The 18,682-nt window shown below is 43.4% G+C and overlaps 1 protein-coding gene across 4 annotated transcripts in view; it reads left to right on the top strand.

The window, feature by feature from the left end:
- DCP2 (decapping mRNA 2) overlaps positions 1–18,682 on the top strand; it is a 30,778-nt gene that overhangs the window by 778 nt on the left and 11,318 nt on the right. For 2 of the 4 annotated variants that reach the window (XR_013394643.1, XM_028749469.2), the window contains exons 1-7: positions 5,012–5,241; positions 9,388–9,539; positions 12,662–12,789; positions 13,142–13,240; positions 14,801–14,953; positions 16,005–16,117; positions 16,239–16,349. Coding sequence is in view for 3 of the 4 variants with exons in the window: in XM_028749469.2 (XP_028605302.1) it covers positions 5,189–5,241; positions 9,388–9,539; positions 12,662–12,789; positions 13,142–13,240; positions 14,801–14,953; positions 16,005–16,117; positions 16,239–16,349 (809 nt within the window). In the remaining variant the exon portion in view is untranslated. Of the gene's footprint in view, positions 1–5,010; positions 5,242–9,387; positions 9,540–12,661; positions 12,790–13,141; positions 13,241–14,800; positions 14,954–16,004; positions 16,118–16,238; positions 16,350–18,682 lie in introns of those variants that run through there. The other 2 variants (XM_028749470.2, XM_028749471.2) reach the window with 2 other exon arrangements.

The raw sequence follows: 18,682 nt of genomic DNA, 5'->3' as shown, positions 1-18,682 counted from the left end.
TGGTGACACGGGTCACCATGTTCTATCCATTTTATGTTCTATCCAATTCCCTTGCTTGATTTCCATTTCCGCTTCCAACAGACATTGAGTATTCTGGGGCCACTGAACATGCTCAGTGGACTGATTTAGGGCATTTTTGCCCACTCGTCATTTTTGTCTAAAATATTTTTTCCACTTATGCAACCCTGGGGATTCTCCTGGGCACGGTAATAGCGTACTTTTCCGTGTATAAGGCGAGGGTTTTTTTTAATGTTAAAATAATGGTAAAAAATTGGGGGCGTCTTATACATGGGTAGTGCAGAGGGGTGACGGTGGATTGTTTCCTTCCGCGAGCAGTAGATTGTCACTGGCATTAGTGAGGGTGATTTGTGCTGCAGCAATGGCTGCTGTCGATTGGTCGCTGCTGCGGCTTTGGGCAGTCAATTGGCGGCTGCTGGCAGTGATCGGAAACACGATTGGAGGCTTCTGCATCATGTGCTATCGGAAGTGTTGGCCAGTCGGGTGAGCGTTTTCAGGCATCCCCCCCAAAAAAGCTCAACAGCTCTGGGCAATCTCCCCCCATTTTCTAAATTTTGAGTCCCCCATGTCTTATACATGGGGGCGTGTTATACACAGAAAAATACTCCCTCTTGTTTCACAATAGGCCCATTTTATTTGTCTGTTGGCACCCATCAGCTCACATTAGAGAGAAGGATAGTACAGTGGTACCTCTAGTTACGAACTTAATTTGTTCTGGAGGTCTGTTCTTAACCTGAAACTGTTCTTAACTAGAGACGTGCTTTCGCTAATGGGGCCTTTTGCTGCAGCTGTGCCGCCGGCACACGATTTCCGTTCTCATCCTGGGGCAAAGTTCTCAACTCGGGGTAACTCTTCCAGGTTAGCAGAGTTTGTAAGCTGAAGCGTTTGTAACCTGAGGCATTTGTAACCTGAGGTGTTTGTAACTCAGGGTACCACTGTAGTAGTTCCACAACCGCACTTCCATTATAGTCATCTCTGGAGCTAAAGTTAGAGTTGGGACTGCAGAGATACAAAGTAGGCCTAGGTAAGAGATTGTTAGTCTGCAGATTATGCTGCATTCCTTTGCTCTCCAAACTTTATTTTCAACTGATTTCTTGTTATTTTGCAACAGGGAATGTAGGTATTTTATTCCCATAGGTTATACAGTGGTACCTCGGGTTAAGTACTTAATTCGTTCCGGAGTTCCGTTCTTAACCTGAAACTGTTCTTAACCTGAAGCACCACTTTAGCTAATGGGGCCTCCTGCTGCTGCTGCCGCACCACCACAGTACAATTTCTGTTCTCATCCTGAAGCAAAGTTCTTAACCTGAAGCACTATTTCTGGGTTAGTGGAGTCTGTAACCTGAAGCATATGTAACCTGAAGCGTCTGTAACCCAAGGTACCACTGAACTCAGTACTGTAGAAGGCTTACCTATGTGCCATCCATTATTACTTATCCTCTGCAATTTTATGGATGCTTTTCTGAAGTATTTTAAGTACTGAAAGGAAAAGCCCTTCCTTGCAAGCATCCAGTAATACGCGACAAGTATACAGTGAGTCAGCTTTTGCAGTTGAAATGGTAGTGCTTATGTACAATCTGGAGTTTTTGGCATAAAAGTGGCACTCCTGGATGGACTGATAGCAACTAAAGAGCTTGCTGATGCTGGCATCGTAAACCTTCAACAAGGGACATTACAGCATCGCTGCTGTGTTGGAAGTACATGTTGTGAGACAGCTGGTATTTGAAAGTTGACTATTCAGTGTCAACACCAAAACGATAGTTGAAATCCCTGTGGTACATGCATAGTACTGTACGCACAGAGCATCAAATATAAATGCATAACTTAGCAGAATGACTCACTGCATCATGTGTATTTTGGTCTTCTGTGATTCTGTGGGTTGGCCCATTTCTGTGTAGAGTTAGCATATTGGAACAAGAAGCAGAACATTATCAAGGTCTTACTTAGTATGCTGACAACTTTTTTTTACTGGTTCTGTAACGTGACATGCAAAACCTGGTGAAGAGCTCCCTGTTTCCCTGTCTCCACTCACCAGCTAAATTTCTACATGTAAAGTTGCTCTGAAGTCATTTTTATACTTCTGATATGCCTTTAAGAGTGCTTTGCTCTCCTGCCTCGAACAGCTGTTAATGTTTATCTCTACTCAGTGAAAAGCTTTTGCAAATGCACCTGAGGTTAAAAACACAGGAGCAGGCAAGGCCATTTTATTTCTGGTCTGCTGGAAACTTTCAACTCAACTATTTCTATTATTACTTTCTATTATTCTCGGAATAAGGCTTATATTTCTCTACAGGCAGTGGCAAAGAGTGTTTTGGAATGTAGTGTGCTATTTTCCATAACTGTGTTCAAAAATATATATTAAAATTGGAGCAAGTGCAAAGTGGCATCTGATCAGGGATCAGCTTCCATGTATTTTCAAGTGGAGCTTGACACAGGTGTCCTTCACAATTGTGTGTGTGGTTTGTCACTGTATCCCTCTAAATGCAAATCAAACAAGAAGCCACCCTTTGTAGGCAGGCAACCAATGAATGAAACTGTAAAGAAATAACAAGGTCAGTATTCAGACTGGGCACAGGGAATTGACAGTCCAGATAACCAATTCGAAATTTAACAACTTGAATGGCAAAAATGGGTTAATAAGCCTGCACCAAACAATTTAGCTGAGATTAGGACCATCTAACAGGGGCTATAGCTATTGCACCGTTATACAGTTTTTACTCATAAGCCATCTTTGAAAGATACTATCTTGAAGGGAGAGTGGCATATACATGAATAAGATATATAAATAGTTTAATACCAGCAAATACAGGTTGTTAGTGAGTTATTTTCAGGGGAACATGTGTGGTTTTGTTTTTAACAGGATGGGGAATACTGAAAACGGGTTTATTTACAATCTCATAGTTTGTAGTTTTCAGAGCCCCTGCCCCATCCTAGCCTTTTGTCTTTTTCTTAAAGGTCTGGCTATCCTCTGTTGTTGTTGTAGGCATTGTCTGAATGCTTAAAAACACAAAAAACAAAAACAAAAACCAAAAAAAGCATGCCACCCTCTGGTGGCTGAAACTGATATAGAAATGTTTTTATGTGTGAAGTCAGCTGAGAATGCTGTGTATAGAATGCAATGAACAAATATATATTGAACGTAGCGCTGAAATGATGCATATTCTTGTGGGTTAGGGTTAAGGAAATGTGTCCCCCACAGCAGTTAATTAATTAATTAATTAATTATACTGCCCTTCATCTGAAGGTCACAAAAAACCATTCCCATGTTTTAGTTTAGTAATTTGCAGATGAGCTCAGCATGGGTTACTTCTGAGTTGATGGCACTATTGAAGTCTCTCTTGTTTGAAAGTCTCCATAGTCTTAGATAAATCTAGACATTCAGTTAGCGAAAGGTGGAATAACAAGTTCCCTTTGATGACAAGAGGAGTATTAACAAGCTGCATGGTAAAACCACAATCATGAGTGTTCATAAAATGCTAGCTGCTCATGCTGCCTGCGGGGTGGGGCTTTCTCTGTGGAGCCTCTCAGCAAAGGAAAACTGTACAGCCGCATATGACTAGCAGGCACATTTTTTACTACCCTTTAACCCAGGCAGAAATGGTTCAGTTTCTTTGGAGCGACAATAATAGTTTCGTAACACTTAGAGTGGCCCTCTATCCACTGGCTGCAAAACAAAAACACTGGGGAAAAGTAGTTAGATAAAATTGCTGTATTTTTTGGTGGCGATTCGGAGGTTTAACCTGAAATTAAGCTGTTGCTGTCTTTAGTAACTTCTCTCTTTTGGACAACAGATGTTGGCAAAGTGGATTTTAAAATGGCAAAACAATACAGTGGTACCTCGGGTTATATACACTTCAGGTTACATACGCTTCAGGTTACACACTCCGCTAACCCAGAAATAGTGCTTCAGGTTAAGAACTTTGCTTCAGGATAAGAACAGAAATCGTGCTCCGGCAGCGGGAGGCCCCATTAGCTAAAGTGGTGCTTCAGGTTAAGAACAGTTTCAGGTTAAGAACAGACCTCCGAAACGAATTAAGTACTTAACCCGAGGTACCACTGTATTAGAATTGAAGATGTCACAGAGAAGCACAAGATGTGTTGTAATGCTCAGAAGCTTTGCACAAAAAAAATATTTTATTGATTTATGTTCCGTATTATATTATTAAAACTATTGCCTAACACAAGTTTGCCATGGCCTTTGGCTTGAACAATAAGCCTGTTAGCTTTTTTACTACCCTTTGAGTGATCTAGCTTTATATGCGGAGCTCTGGAAGTATCAGAAAACGCATTCGCATTATGGGGTAGGTTCAGCAAATGGGCTTCGATATTCTCACGCTACCTATCCTAGGCCTTAAAACGTGCGTAAAACCGTAGAAATCAACGGAGCTGGAGGGGCCCAACCCCGCGCAGAATCGGGCTACAAATCTGACTCGTGTTCATATGGAGGGGCTGAGAATTACCCAAGAAGCTCAGATCACAAGCTGATAAGGAGCTGGCTGGATCTGAGAAATTCTCACTTATCCCCTGAGCGTGTGCAGAGCGCGCAGAGTTCCTGAGCAACCCACATAAGCCGGAGTCGGGCAAGGGGGAAAGAGCTTCCAGGTTACGGGGTGTGACTGCCCGGCGGGTTTGAGCCCCGGCGGCTCTCATTTTGGAAATGACGCACGAATCGCACCACAATAGCACCGCCCCCCTATTTTTATTTTTAAAAAAATCTTATTTATTTATTTTTTAACGCGGAGCTTTAACGTTTCTTTCGTTTCCCTGGGTGCTGAACCCTTCCTCTCCTTCCTCTTTCGTCGCCCCGCCCGTCGCTCACGGTCCTTCGCCGACTTGACTGGCTACCTCCGCTGTCCGTCTTGAGCAGCGGGCAAGCCGATTAGCCCATTCCTTTCCTTTCGCCGCGGCGGTTGGCTGAGAGAAGCAAGGGTCCTTGCCTTACCTCCCGCCCACCCCGCCTCGCGCCTTTCTTTACCAGAGACAGAGAGACGATTGGCTCGCTGGCACCCTCTCCTCCTTCCTACGGGACGGAAACGGCGTAGTCCCGCCTCCAACCGCCTCGCCTCGTTTCGTTTCCCCTCTCGCTCGCTCCCCCCCCCCCCACTTTTAAGGTCCGTCTCGCGCGGCGCTGTGGGCCCCGCGGAGTCGGGATGAGCCGCGTTGCTTCCCCATGGAGACCAAGCGGGCCGAGATTCCCAGCGGCGTCTTGGACGACCTGTGCAGGTATTAACGCCTCCGCCCCCCACAAGCGGGGAGGCGGCCGGCTGTGGGGAAGGGCCGGAGCGAGACCTCCCGGGGGTCAGCAGCGCCCGAAGCCCCTTCCTCCTCCCCTGGGAGCTGGCGGGGAGGCGGCCGCCCTTCAGGCGGGACCCGAGAGAGGCACCGCGTCGCCTTCCCTCAGTTAAAAGTCCCGCCAGGCTTAGAATCTCGCGGCTCAGAATTGCCCAGAAATTGGTGGTGCCGGTTAATTAAGCCCAAGTGGCGGGGAGGGAGAGGGAGTCGTCGGTTGTATAGGCGGCTTTAAAGTGCGCGCGCTCTTACGACGCGTGTCTCTCTGTGCGAGACTATATATATATATATATATATATATATATATATATGCACACACACGCACGCAATGCACAGATATATATATATTGAACGTAGCACTGAAATGATGCATATTTTTGTGAATTAGGGTTAAGGAAATGTGTCGCCCACAACAGTTGATTGATTGATTGATTGATTGATTGATTTTCTATACCGCCCTTCACCTGAAGATCACATACACACACAAAAACGTTCCCAAGTTTTAAAATGGAAAGTTCATGCCGCTATGAAGTTATGAAATGAAAATTAGGTAGTCATTTTGCAGCATAAGTCAGTATAGCTACTGTTTTTGAAGTAACATCCACAATGTGTTTTGACAATAGGTGGTTTTGTAAATAGTTTTGTTAGACTTTTGGTGTTATTGTATTGTTACAAATAGCATGTGCAGCTTGATGGAACTATTATACCTCAACAACTATAACTTTCAGTTTAGCCTACTCGCACCCTGTACGTCTTTTACAGTGTACAGTGGTACCTTGGGTTACATACACTTCAGGTTACAGACTCCGCTAACCCAGAAGTAGTGCTTCAGGTTAAGAACTTTGCTTCAGGATGAGAACAGAAATCGTGCTCCGGCGGCGTGGCAGCAGCAGGAGGCCCCATTAGCTAAAGTGGTGCTTCAGGTTAAGAACAGTTTCAGGTTAAGTACGGACCTCCGGAACAAATTAAGTACTTAACCCGAGGTACCACTGTATCGTACAGTCATACCTCTGGTTGCATTTGCTTCATGTTGCGGATTTTCGGGTTACAAATGCGGCAAACCCAGAGATGTAAACTTCCGGGTTTCGCCGCACGGCAGAAGCGATCTGTGCTCTATCACGCACATGTGCAATAGCGCTCTATTGCACTTCGCGCATGTGCATTAGCGGTGCTCTCCTTACAGACTTTTCGGGGTGTGAACAGCAGCCCGAAACAGATCACATTCGTCAGTAGAGGTACCACTGTAGTCCTATGCATGTTTATCATATATATATGAAATATATATTTCCCAAGTTCATTTTCTGGCTTCCCGGCAGCATTCTGGCATATCCTCCAACATTTGTGAAAATAGAGATGTCCTATTTAATTTGCCTCCTTCCATGGCATTTTTAACTATGAAGGGACGGTTTTGAAGGATCCTATTAGGGAGCAGTCATGTTGGACTTGGTAGAGGTGCACTTGCTGTTACCTCCAAGTCAAATTCCACCCACATTTTCCCTTTTTAGGTCTGGTGTCAAAAGGAAACAAGCAGCTTTAAAACACCCAGATCTGGCAACTGGGCACTGCTTTCTACTGCTGCTGTTCAGACATAGTATGAGGGCAGTGCACATGTGCAGATCTCAACCACTACTGTTGTTGTTTTTTGTGGGTGGGGAATCCCTCTAAAAAACAGAAACACAAATTTTAGGTACACTGTAGGAATCCAGTTTTGCCCCCATTTAGTGGATCTGAATGGAGGATACTTGGTTTACCAACAGGATAGCAGTCAGAGGGAGAACTCATCCACAAAGTATTGAAACGTAATGAGATGGTGCGGAAGGTGAGAGAGAAGGGTAGATAGGCAAGAGAGAATATCAAAGGGACTGCTGCTCTGGAAATGCTGCTTTTACTTAGTAGGGCTGCCAGCTTATTTATCAGTTTTGCTTCTGACAACACACTGAAATGTGGAGAAAAAGTAGACAATGCTTTTCACATCATTTTGCTTTCATACCACTTACTTAATGTTTGCATGTTAAGGCAATGTCAAAGGGAGAGAAGCCAGTAAAATATGTCAGCTGTTCCTCCTCATCTTGGCATGTGCCCGTAAATGTATTCTGTGCTCCCAGCCTGGTATTTCCCAGCAAATTTATTGAGTTCTTGCTATCCAGAAGAATGCTCAACCATCCAGGGTCAGTTATTAAATTCCAGAATTAACATCTTTGCTAACCCCTATCTGTTGTACAATAATGATTTCTCAATGATCTAATATTATGAAGTGAGATGAGAAGCCCCAGGCATGCAAAAATTAAATATCTGGCAATTATTGTCAGATTGAAGCTGTTAGATGAGATACAAGTGTGTTAAATGATCCTTAGACTTCATAAATTTGGGGTTCTTCTTCCTAAGGTGGGTACACCTGTTTCAGTCTAAAGTACTTTCTCCCATATTTGAGATAGGAAACTGAGCTTGAGAAAATATGGCATGTCAGAAGGAACTCTGTACAAACTCTATGCCATACCTAGTCCTTACCTTATCCATCGAGTTGCATTGAACAGTGTCATGAGGGTTGCAGGGCAAGAACAGTTACTCTGTAAGTAAGAAGTCCAGCCATGAAACAAATCAACAGATTCATGCCAGACTTTGATGTGGTGGCCAATTTGAATGATTTTATCCTGGCTTTTTAAACCGGGTCCATTGCAGGGCAAAAGGAGGAGGAGAGGAAGGGGAAATCTTATTGTGTCCAGGGGCATGCATTATGTTGGATCTCACCCAAAGTATGCCTTTAGCTTCAGAATAATGGTGTGTGGTTTTTTTGCTTATTCATATTTAATTGATTAAAACTCATAGTTAATAAAATATTGAATCAAATTAATAACACGAAAGTCCATTTTTAACCAATCCAGTCGTTGCATAACTCACTATGAGTTTTTGACCTTAAATCAACTTGTTGCTGGATAATACTGCAACACGAAACCTGTTTTTTCGTCAAAATGAAAACAGCTCCCAAAAAGTCCTTTCTCTTTGCTTGGTTTAAGTTGTAGGAAGAAATACAAATAACATTAACCAATAAATTTAAAATATTTATTTGCATCCCCAAAGTGTTTTCGGTAAAACACTAAAACCTGATGTAGAAATACCAACCCAGCAGCTTTTCTGAGAAAATATGCACTCAACTGAGGCCACAGCTTTTATTTGATAATAAAACTAGAATTATGTATCTCACAAAGAGCCTCTCTTCGTCCACCTAGTACAGGGGTCAGCAACCCGCGGCTCCGGAGCCGCATGTGGCTCTTTTACACCTTTGCCGTGCCTCCGGGGTGGATACTAGCGAGGGGAGGAGGCGCATTGTGTGCCCCGACACTCCCCACTGTTTTAAATGTTGCAATGGTTTTGCGGCTCCCAGGTTTTTTTCCTTCGGTCCAAGTGGCTCTTTTTGTCTTAAAGGTTGCAGACCCCTGACCTAGTATGTATGTAAGCTTCAAACATTAAATGCTCTCTGCTTCAGCTACCTGAATTACACACAAAATAAGAACTATAATGGCCAGAAGCAAGGCTTTTACACAAGTAATGCAATCCTGTTGAATGTCTTCACTCAGATGCCTATACTAGCTTTTAAGAGGGTTTGCAAGGCACATCTTTTTCAGTTGGCCTTAGTTCATTAGCTTTTGTTGCTAGATTTATCTTAGTCTTGCATTTTTATCTGTTATTAGGAGTCATTGTAATACACTTTAAGTTATGAAAAGGCAGTATACAAGTGTGTTAAGTACCCCCTCAAAGCTTTCAGGTGAAGTTCATGGCGGTGGTACTGAATCATGGAGAGCTGAAAGCATGTGAAGGTCCTACATAAACCATAGTATTTACTCATCTGCATGAAGCTTAATGATTCTAATCTCATGGTGGCTGATGAGAGTTTGTCACAAAAATGTCCCAGATCTTGAATACATGTCTTGAAACCTATGTGTGGCTTCTTTTCAAATATGTGTGGTCCTTTTCAAATAAACCTTTTTGACTTTGCGCTTGCTGTTTTTGTAATTTAAGAGTTCTTTGTGCTTCAGATGTTTCAGTGACTAGTTCATAAAATTATTTTCCCCCTCCCAACAGTCGATTTATTCTGCACATTCCCAGCGAGGAGCGGGACAATGCCATCCGAGTGTGTTTTCAGATTGAGCTTGCCCATTGGTTTTACTTGGATTTCTACATGCAGAACACACCAGGATTACCTCAGTGTGGGATAAGAGATTTTGCTAAAGCTGATATCCTTTCTGTATTACTGTGTCTTTTTGTAGTCTTGTGAACTATGTGTGATGAAACTGTTCATGAGTGCCATCCAGGAAGATGCCTCATACTGAGAACAGACTATTATTCTTATTTGCCCATTTAGCTCACTATTGTCTACACCAGTGTTTCCCAACCTTTTTTGGGCAAAGGCACACTTGTTTCATGAAAAAAATCTCGAGGCACACCACCATTACAGCCCCGTGACGTCAGCGCGCAGCGTCACGCCGGGAGGGACATGAATTGCTAGCAAATTACATAATCACCTCCTTGAGGGCTGGCTCATCTTCTCCGAAGGCAGAACCCCATTAATTAACAGCACAGACTCACACCATAGCCAAGACGAGGGGGGAAAACCTCAGTCATGCACAGTCATGCACATGTGGGGGCTAAATGAGGACGAAGACCGGGCAGAGAGCAGGGTTCAAATCACCCCACCTGGCCAGGACAATCCCTGGGTGCTCCCTTGGGCCACTCGCCTGACCCACCTCGCAGGGCTGTTGTTGCGAGGATAACACGGGGAGAACCACGCGCGCCCCCGGGAGCTCCTTGGAGGAGAAAGCGGGCGATGAATGCAATGCACGAAATATATGAGAGGCGACCAGGTTTTGCAGGTGAGGGGCCCCCGCCAGCCTCCGCTTCCAACACCCGGTGCAACGACGCCGAAGTTTCCCCCCGGGCTCGGCTCGGGGAGCAGCGCTGCTCCCCCCCGGCTCCCCTTCGCCCTCCCGGCTCTCTCTGCCGCCCACTGGGGACCCCCCTCACCTGCCAAGTCCGGAGCGCCGGTGGAAGTTGCATGCATGCATGCAGGGCGCCGCGTTGCCATTGCATTGCACTGCACTCCATGCAACGCCTGCACGCATGCATTGCCTTGCACGCCCGCCAAGGGGTCTCCCCGCGGTCCGATGCGTCCCCTCCGGCGCGGATGCAGCATTGCAAAAATAAAAAACCCCCGACGCAGCCCTACCTGGGGGGCAGCCTCCGCCGCTCCGCCTCCGCGGGGATCCCCGGGCTCCATCCTGCCGCCCGATCTCTGGGGGGCGCAGGCAGGCTGCGCAGGGTCTGCGCGGAAGAGCCCCTGGCCGCCCGGCCGCCGCCGCTGCGCTCATTCCATGGCCGGGAGAAGAGCGCTTCAAACAAAACGCCCGGCCCACCAGGCCACGCTGGGAAATGTAGTTCGCGCACCCCGTGCGGGCGCGGAGCCCAAGGGCGAGGGGACTACGGATCCCGGCAGCCCCCGCGCCGGGGACGGAGGGGGAGAGGCCGGGTGCAGGGATGGAGGGACGGGTGGGCGAGCGAGTGAGTGAGTGGCAGCCGCCAAGCCTTGGCCGAGAGCCAGGAAGGGCCTCCCCGGAGGAGGAGGAGGAGGAGGAGGGAGGCGCAGAGCAGGAGGGAGGGAGGGAGGGAACCCCAGGGGTCATCTAGTGACGGCGCCCCAATCGAAAATTTGACTTTTTATAAAAAAAAATCTTTCAATTTTTTAATTTGTCCCGCGGCACACCAGGCAACATCTCACGGCACACTAGTGTGCCGCGGAACAGTGGTTGGGAAACACTGGTCTACACTGACTGGCAGCTGCTCTCCAGAGTTTCAGATAAAAGTATTTCTCATCCCTACCTAGAGATGTCTGGTGCCCTGGCAATTTACCTGTGTCATGAGACACTTGAGAGTAACCTCTTTTGAAATCATTCTGATTAGGTTTTAAGGCAAGGGATCTCCAGAATCGGAATTTATGAAGCTCTTCACAGTAAGCACAGCTGCACGTATTTGTGTGCTTTCTGTTACTTTTTTTTTTAAAAAAATGTACTTATTACACAATTTCTATGTGTTTGGAGGTGGGAATGGCACAGAATTTTGCTCATTGTTAATGTAGAGTGGCTGTCCTTTCTACAGAAATGAATGGGGAAATTGGTTTGTGCAGGAGTGCCCTTTGTTGGAATGCATGCACAGCTCTGGCCTGGAGGCATTACAAGTAGATTCTGTTGATTTTTGTGGTTCCTGCTGCTATGTAATGAATGCATGTAAAACTGGAAAATGCCAATCATCAGCTCATGCTTTTTCTGGGGTGGGGGTAGCATGCATTCTAAAATTACTTTAAGCTGTTGTTTCTCACCTGCCTGGCCACAGCCAATTATTAGGCTTCTTACTGCTGCATGCCAGTCTCTTAGGCAGAGACTTTTAAAAAGAAGTGCTGTGATTTATATACTACTTTTAGACTGCAAAATTCACAGAGTGGTTGAAGCTATAATGTTAAAACCCATTTATAGGACAGGCTAAGTGTGCTTCTGGGGCGTACGGTACTCTCAGCAGCACCTGATCTGAGGAACGCAGTTGCCTTGCAGGGAAATATGATAGAGCAGAACCCTCCCAACCCACAGAGACAATCCAGACGGAATATTCCTCTGCCCATCTACTTTCATAGGTCATCAAGAAGGGAAACAAGGCAGTTTTCTGACCCAAAAGCTGACTGAGATTAATCTATAACCAAGAGAGTGGTGTTGGACTCTTTGGCCACTGTGATAACAGAACAGTAGACTAGATGGGCCTTTTGCCTGACAGGATTCAGTGATGATTTCTTGAACTGGGCCTCACAGCTGCCCCTTCAGGGCAGCAGGAACACATCCTATCCTAAAGGACTCTGGCCAGCTTGTACTGCTAGCTCTTTGATCTGGAAATTTAGCCATGCCATGTATCTGACCCATTCCCCTTTCATAGCTTAGGTTGTGTAGTTTTAAAGACTAGTGCCCTGATTGCCAGTTTACAGATATATAGCTCTAATGTGGTGGGGGTGGTGAAATACGTGTTTCAAATAGGTGCTTCAGACTATGAAAGCATCCCTATGCAAACTTAAAGTGCCTCAAGATTCTTCATAGGCAACAAGGCAAGTGATTTAACATATCAGGTCCCCCCCCCCCAATTATTCCCATGGCAGTTCTTAAGAAAAACCAACCCACTGGTGTTAAAGCTCGGTGGTGTGAAGGTTCCCTCATTAATGTCAGTGATTATGATTTGCTGGAGACAAAGAAAGAAAGAAAGAAAACATGATTTGAGGAGTGAAAACGTGTGTCCTGGTGCAGTGAATTTCCTTGACTTCCTATACTTTTCAGTCATTGCCCTTTTTTACTGCCTCAAGGTGAAGATGTGCAGAGGGTTTTAGATGAATGGAAAGAGTACAAAATGGGAGTGCCAACCTATGGTGCCATTATTCTCGATGAGAGCCTTGAAAATGTAAGTGTGAAAGGATTTCTTTTTATGTCTTGGAAAATGGAATTAATATTGATTTAGATTTTAACATTAAAATCATTAAGTGTGACTATTTCAAAACCTCCTAAACGATACCTTTTTATGTAAATACTAGTTTTATAATTGAATAATATATATCGTTTGAGATTCTTTCCCTCACTGTAAGAGAAGAATGTGTGCTGGATTTTCTTCTCAATCACTTATTTTGGTGTATCATTCTTGTAAATATGAAACTTTCCCAATCCCACTGGTGCTTAACACAATTTTATGCCCTCCAACTACTTCTCTTCTTCTAAGTGCTTAATTATGTCTTGAATTTACTTCTTAAATTTTGCAGGTGCTGCTGGTCCAGGGTTATTTAGCAAAATCTGGCTGGGGATTTCCAAAAGGGAAAGTGAATAAAGAGGAAGCTCCACACGACTGTGCTGCTAGAGAGGTGACTGAGTTGCTTTTATGCTCAAAACAATGTCTCTGACATTTTCCCATGTGCCTCAAGTGCATGTACCATATTAGTGTTTCTCTATCAGGTGGTGATTTTTCTGTCCCCTGATATATGACAAACGTGGATATAACTTTTTACGTTGCTGTTGCTGCCATTCCTATGCATTCATTGACATTCAGTCCAATAATATTGTATACAGTTATGTAAGAATTACTTTAAAGAAGAGGTATTAATGCTGTTTATATATTGGTCATACTTTGTGCCAAGTGGCATAAGATAGGGAAACTGGTTGTTGTAGGGCAAGGCTTGCTCTATGGACAGCCTCCTTGATTGCTTTTCCTGCTATGTAACCAATTTCCCTTTCTCAACATAAAATATAAACTTGTTGTGCTTTTGTGGTGAAAGACAAAGTAAACATACAGGATCGCAATGCAAGTCATCTTGAGTAACTTCCCCCCTAATGGGTTTTTGAGTTGCTTGCTGTCATTTTTTTAAAAAAATGGCTCTTCACATTTTTAGTACTGCAAGTGAGAGACAACAGGGAATTCTATAATCCCCTACCTGGGTAGATATTCTCTGGAATTAATATGAAGCATGGAAAATATTTTAAATTCATAGATGACATTATCTGTGTTAAGATTTTCTATATAGCCGATGTAATAAATAGGTTATAGTTCTCTTGAATAAAATTGGATGACGTTATAGGTAACTCGCAGCTTTCGTGCTTTTAACATGTGTAATTTCAACTTTCCTGACCCAACTAGTGCCGTATGAGCCTTACCCCCTACCTCACCTCACCCCAAGCAAGGCAGAGAGCTTTTAAGATCTCACAGGATACTCCAAAAGCCTGAAAACAAGGCAGAGAGATTAGAAGCTTTTTTTGTTCTGGCTTTTCCCAGTGAGCATGAAGGGTATGACCTAGAACATATTCAGTGCTTTCCTGCACACTTCAAGAGAAGGTGGCTGTGAACAAACTGTCTTTCAAGGTTGCTTGTTTGCTAGCATTGATTTCGTAGAGGAAACCCTGATGAGCTTCTAAGGATGTACAGGATTCCCAGAAACAGTTTAAAAACTGCTAAAGGGGATAGCATTAACAATAGTGGATGATTCAGAGAAAAAGATTTCCAGCTACTGGAAGCATCAAATTTCTCTAATTTGTGTCTTGTATTGAGATGCATGCATATAAAGCAGTGTAGAAATATCTGTAATAAATAGTATGCTAAAGTTGAGAAAGGATCCACCTACTCTTTTCATTTTGGGCTCTTCAGTATATTTATAAGATGTGCAATCACCCTATTATAAAGTTTTTTATTTGTCAAAACTTGCTGTAGAGATTGTTGAATATTTTTGGATAGCTTTGCAGTGTATGTTTGATTTTTAAGAGAATCTCATCTTTTTTAAAAAGCTGTAGTGAAGAGCTTGTATTTTCACTCATATATAGTTCCCCAAGTATTAGTCAACTTTTTCATTACTTTGAGCTATAAAGTGAAATAACTAGTTGCACAGCAGCTAAAATGCAAATACAATTTTTTACTCTGGCCTGTGTATTTTCAGGTATTTGAAGAAACTGGTTTTGATATAAAAGATTACATCAATAAAGATGACTATATTGAATTGCGAATAAATGATCAGTTGGCACGCTTGTACATCATTCCAGGAATTCCAAAGGACACAAAATTTAATCCCAAAACAAGGAGAGAGATTCGGGTAAATAGACTTACATGCGTGTGTTTTTTTGTTAGGTCTGATCAAATTATTGGGTATTGAGAAAATAATGATTTATGCAGGACTGAAGCAGTGGTCAAATGTCCTAAGGAGTCCTTCTCTAGTGCACCGTTCTGGTATGCAGGACACCAGCATCATATTGTTGTCTTGTTTGTTAGAGTCACATGGAAGTATTCATTTTGTAACAGCTAATGCATGCTGTTTTCTCATGATATATTACTTGTATGTCCCATTTTTTACTTTCATTGCTCATCGGGCCTACTTTCATGAAGTCCAAGCCCTGGGGTTGGGGGGAACCTGATTCCAAAGGCACTTAGCACATTTTGAAAACTGTAGGCAAAGAACATAGAAGAGGGTCAAGGCAACATGCATATTAGGGGTGATCTGCAGTCTGAATGGTCTGGTTTGCACATAACACTAAACCACGGGCTGCCATTATATGTGAACCAAGCCTTTCAGCTTAACTTTTATTACCTAAGGATAAAGGTTGCCAGTTAAACAAGTTTTGTAGTTGGTTTATAAACCTTAGTTAACAATTACCATAACTTAGTGTTATGTGTAAATCTGGATGTCCTTAACCATGGTTAAGATGCCTTCACAGTCCAAAAACTACAGAACCCTGGGTGAAGAGTGGCAACAAAATCATGACTGCTCTTAAGGCTTAGCTGCTCTCTATTCTATGATGTACTAAACCAAAGTTTGTCTGCCAGACACCTCAGCTTTAACCATGGCTTACTAGTTATGGTTAACATTATCTACAATTAACACTAACCATGGTTTAGTGTTATGTTTGAACCAGATCAATATCCAGGAAGAAATTGCAGTACATTGAGCATTTTTTGGCAGTTGAGGGGGGGCTATTCTGAGTTTTCTGTTGTAGGTGGGTGTGCAACATACAGAACTGAATTTTAATCAGTGATTTTCTAGTGATGGCAAAGCATGCTGTTTCCTGACTAGGTGCAATGTGATTTCAGATTGTTATCCCTGTCCATTATTTATGTGTAATAAAAGGAATCTCTTTTCTGTGTTTCAGAACATTGAATGGTTCTCAATTGACAAATTGCCTTGCCATAGAAATGATATGACTCCGAAGTCCAAGTTGGGTTTGGCACCTAACAAGTTTTTCATGGCCATTCCCTTCATCAGGTGTGTTCAGGACGAGAGAGAGAAGCAGTCCTTCTGTGTTGAGGAAATTTTTATTTTTTTGTGTTCTGAAATTTGCCCTAAGAAGCTGGATGTTGCTGACCCAATATTACCTTCTCCACAGACCACTGAGAGACTGGCTTTCTCGACGGTATGGAGATTCTTCTGATAGTGACAATGGATTCTCATCAACTAGTAGTAGCACACCACCTAAACCCAACATGGAAAAAATGAGGTAACAATCTATCTCAATTTGAAATCTACCAGTAACCTTATAGCCATTATATATAATTTTAATGAAATAAGTGATATTTCCTTGTTCAGATGAAACATTCTCTCCCTCTTGACCCCTAAATCTGTTCTGGGGTTCCCCCAACCCTCTGAAGTCAATTTGGGATTGGTGTGGGGCATGTATAGGGGAGGAAAAGGAGGAACTCCCATAGTGTGAGTGGGATTTGTTCCATTTGTGCATTATTTTTTAAAATACATAATTTTTTATTGATTTTCCAATATTGTTCCAATAGCAGCTGCATTATAACAATACCAATTTTATCCAATTAATACAATTATTAATGCCAATTATTCAACTGTCAAATTGTACGATTTAATTAAATTGGCCCCCTTGCATGCTAGAGTTGATGACTTGATTCTTCTACATTATTTCTGCTTTCCGAAATTTTAATAATTTCCATTCAGATATAATAATCCCCTGTATGACAGCTACAATCTTGTGATTTCTATTTGTGTTGGTATAATAGAAAATTTATAAAGTTTCAAGTGAGGAACTTTAGCTGTAATCCTTATTCTTTCCTGCGTGTGACAGTTTTCTCCTTGATGTTTTCCCATCTATATACGGTGTTGTAGCCTTCATTCCTGTTGATGGTTCCCATCATGCCCCGGGAGAAGCTGTTATCTCAGTTTCCAAAAGTCACTGCATCACTTCATTCCATGACTTAGCTTCTAGCAAACAAGCCGTCTTCACCATTTTTCCAGCCTAAGAAGAATGGTCTGAATCCAGACTGCAGATAGTTAATCCAAAAACTTCTATTCCTGCAGCTGGTAGACTCCTTTGCTCCCTACTGCTGATTTATGGCCAATTATCTCAAATACATTCCTTTGGATAATGGAGGTTAGGGAGGATTTTGCTCTGTGTTTCAAAGCATAGCATCCCCTCCCCCCCCCAGTTCCTTTCTCTCACACACCCAGTTCCTATTTTGTTAAATTCCATATTATATTCCAATTTCTTCCGTCCTCACTTGTGCAGATATTTTTAATAAAACTTTCATTCCCGGGGAGGGTTGCCGTATCATAAATGTAGAGAAAAACTTTAAAGAAGCAAACTGTGGGCTCCCCTCCCTCCGTTGTCTCTTTCACCAAATGAAATCTCTCAGTCCAAACCTTTTACATCCTTGTAGCTGGGTTGTTTTTGCAGTTTCTTATCTCATCGTCTTTGACACGTGCCTGTAGTTTACTCCAATTAGAATCCAATTAACAGGATAACCTGTGCTTCCAGGAACAGGATGGGGGGAGGGGTGTCACGGCAGCCAGAGTGCTCCATCCACCCAGTTTCTTTGCCGGCCCTCTCATTCCATGGGGAAACGAGTGCCAGACCGCCAGGCAAACTGCAGGCGAGAGCCTGGTACCTCTTTCAACCAAAGAGAAATGCAGATAATGAAATTCCCCCATTGTTATTGGTGTTGGGAGAGAGTCCATTCCTGGTGCACTGGAAACAGAAAGCCGCCATTTGTGCAATTATTTAGCTGAATACCATCCCAAGCATTGTCCATATCACCTAAATGGAGCGAAAGAATGATGGAATGTTCTATTGTTGTTGTTGTTTAGTCGTTTAGTCGTGTCCGACTCTTCGTGACCCCATGGACCAGAGCACGGCAGACACTGCCTCCCGCAGTTTGGTCAAACTCATGTTCGTAGCTTCGAGAACACCGTCCAACCATCTCGTCCTCTGTCGTCCCCTTCTCCTTGTGCCCTCCATCTTTCCCAACATCAGGGTCTTTTCCAGGGAGTCTTCTCTTCTCCTGAGGTGGCCAAAGTATTGGAGCCTCAGCTTCAGGATCTCTCCTTCTATTAATCCGTCCTCCTATTAATTAACAGGATCTGTCCTGTTCTGTTAATAATGTTCTATTTTACAGAAGTGTTAACTAGTGTAGATGTTAGAGGAAAAAAGACTTGCAGTACAATCCCATACATTTTTAGCTCAAAGTAAAACCTATTACAGTGGTACCTCTGGTTACGAGCTTAATTCGTTCCGAAGGTCCGTTCTTAACCTGAAACCGTTCTTAACATGAGGCGCACTTTCGCTAATGGGGCCTACCGCTGCTACCGCATGACTGCTGCTCGCATCCCGGGGCAAAGTTCATAACCAGGAGCATCTACTTCTGGGTTAGCGGAGCTCGTTACCCAAAGCGTTCATAAGGAGGACAGTATGTAACCCGAGGTTCCACTGTATATGCAAAGGGCTTATTCTCAGGGAAAGTGGATGTGGATGCTGAGAGTACATAACTACCATCATTAGCATTATCAACAGCAGTAGTATTAATACATTTGGCA

This window comes from Podarcis muralis, chromosome 11 (assembly GCF_964188315.1).
Source record: "Podarcis muralis chromosome 11, rPodMur119.hap1.1, whole genome shotgun sequence".
Lineage (NCBI taxonomy): Eukaryota > Metazoa > Chordata > Lepidosauria > Squamata > Lacertidae > Podarcis > Podarcis muralis.
The sequence above is the reverse complement of the archived record's forward strand: the minus strand, read 5'-3'. Positions and strand labels throughout refer to the sequence as shown.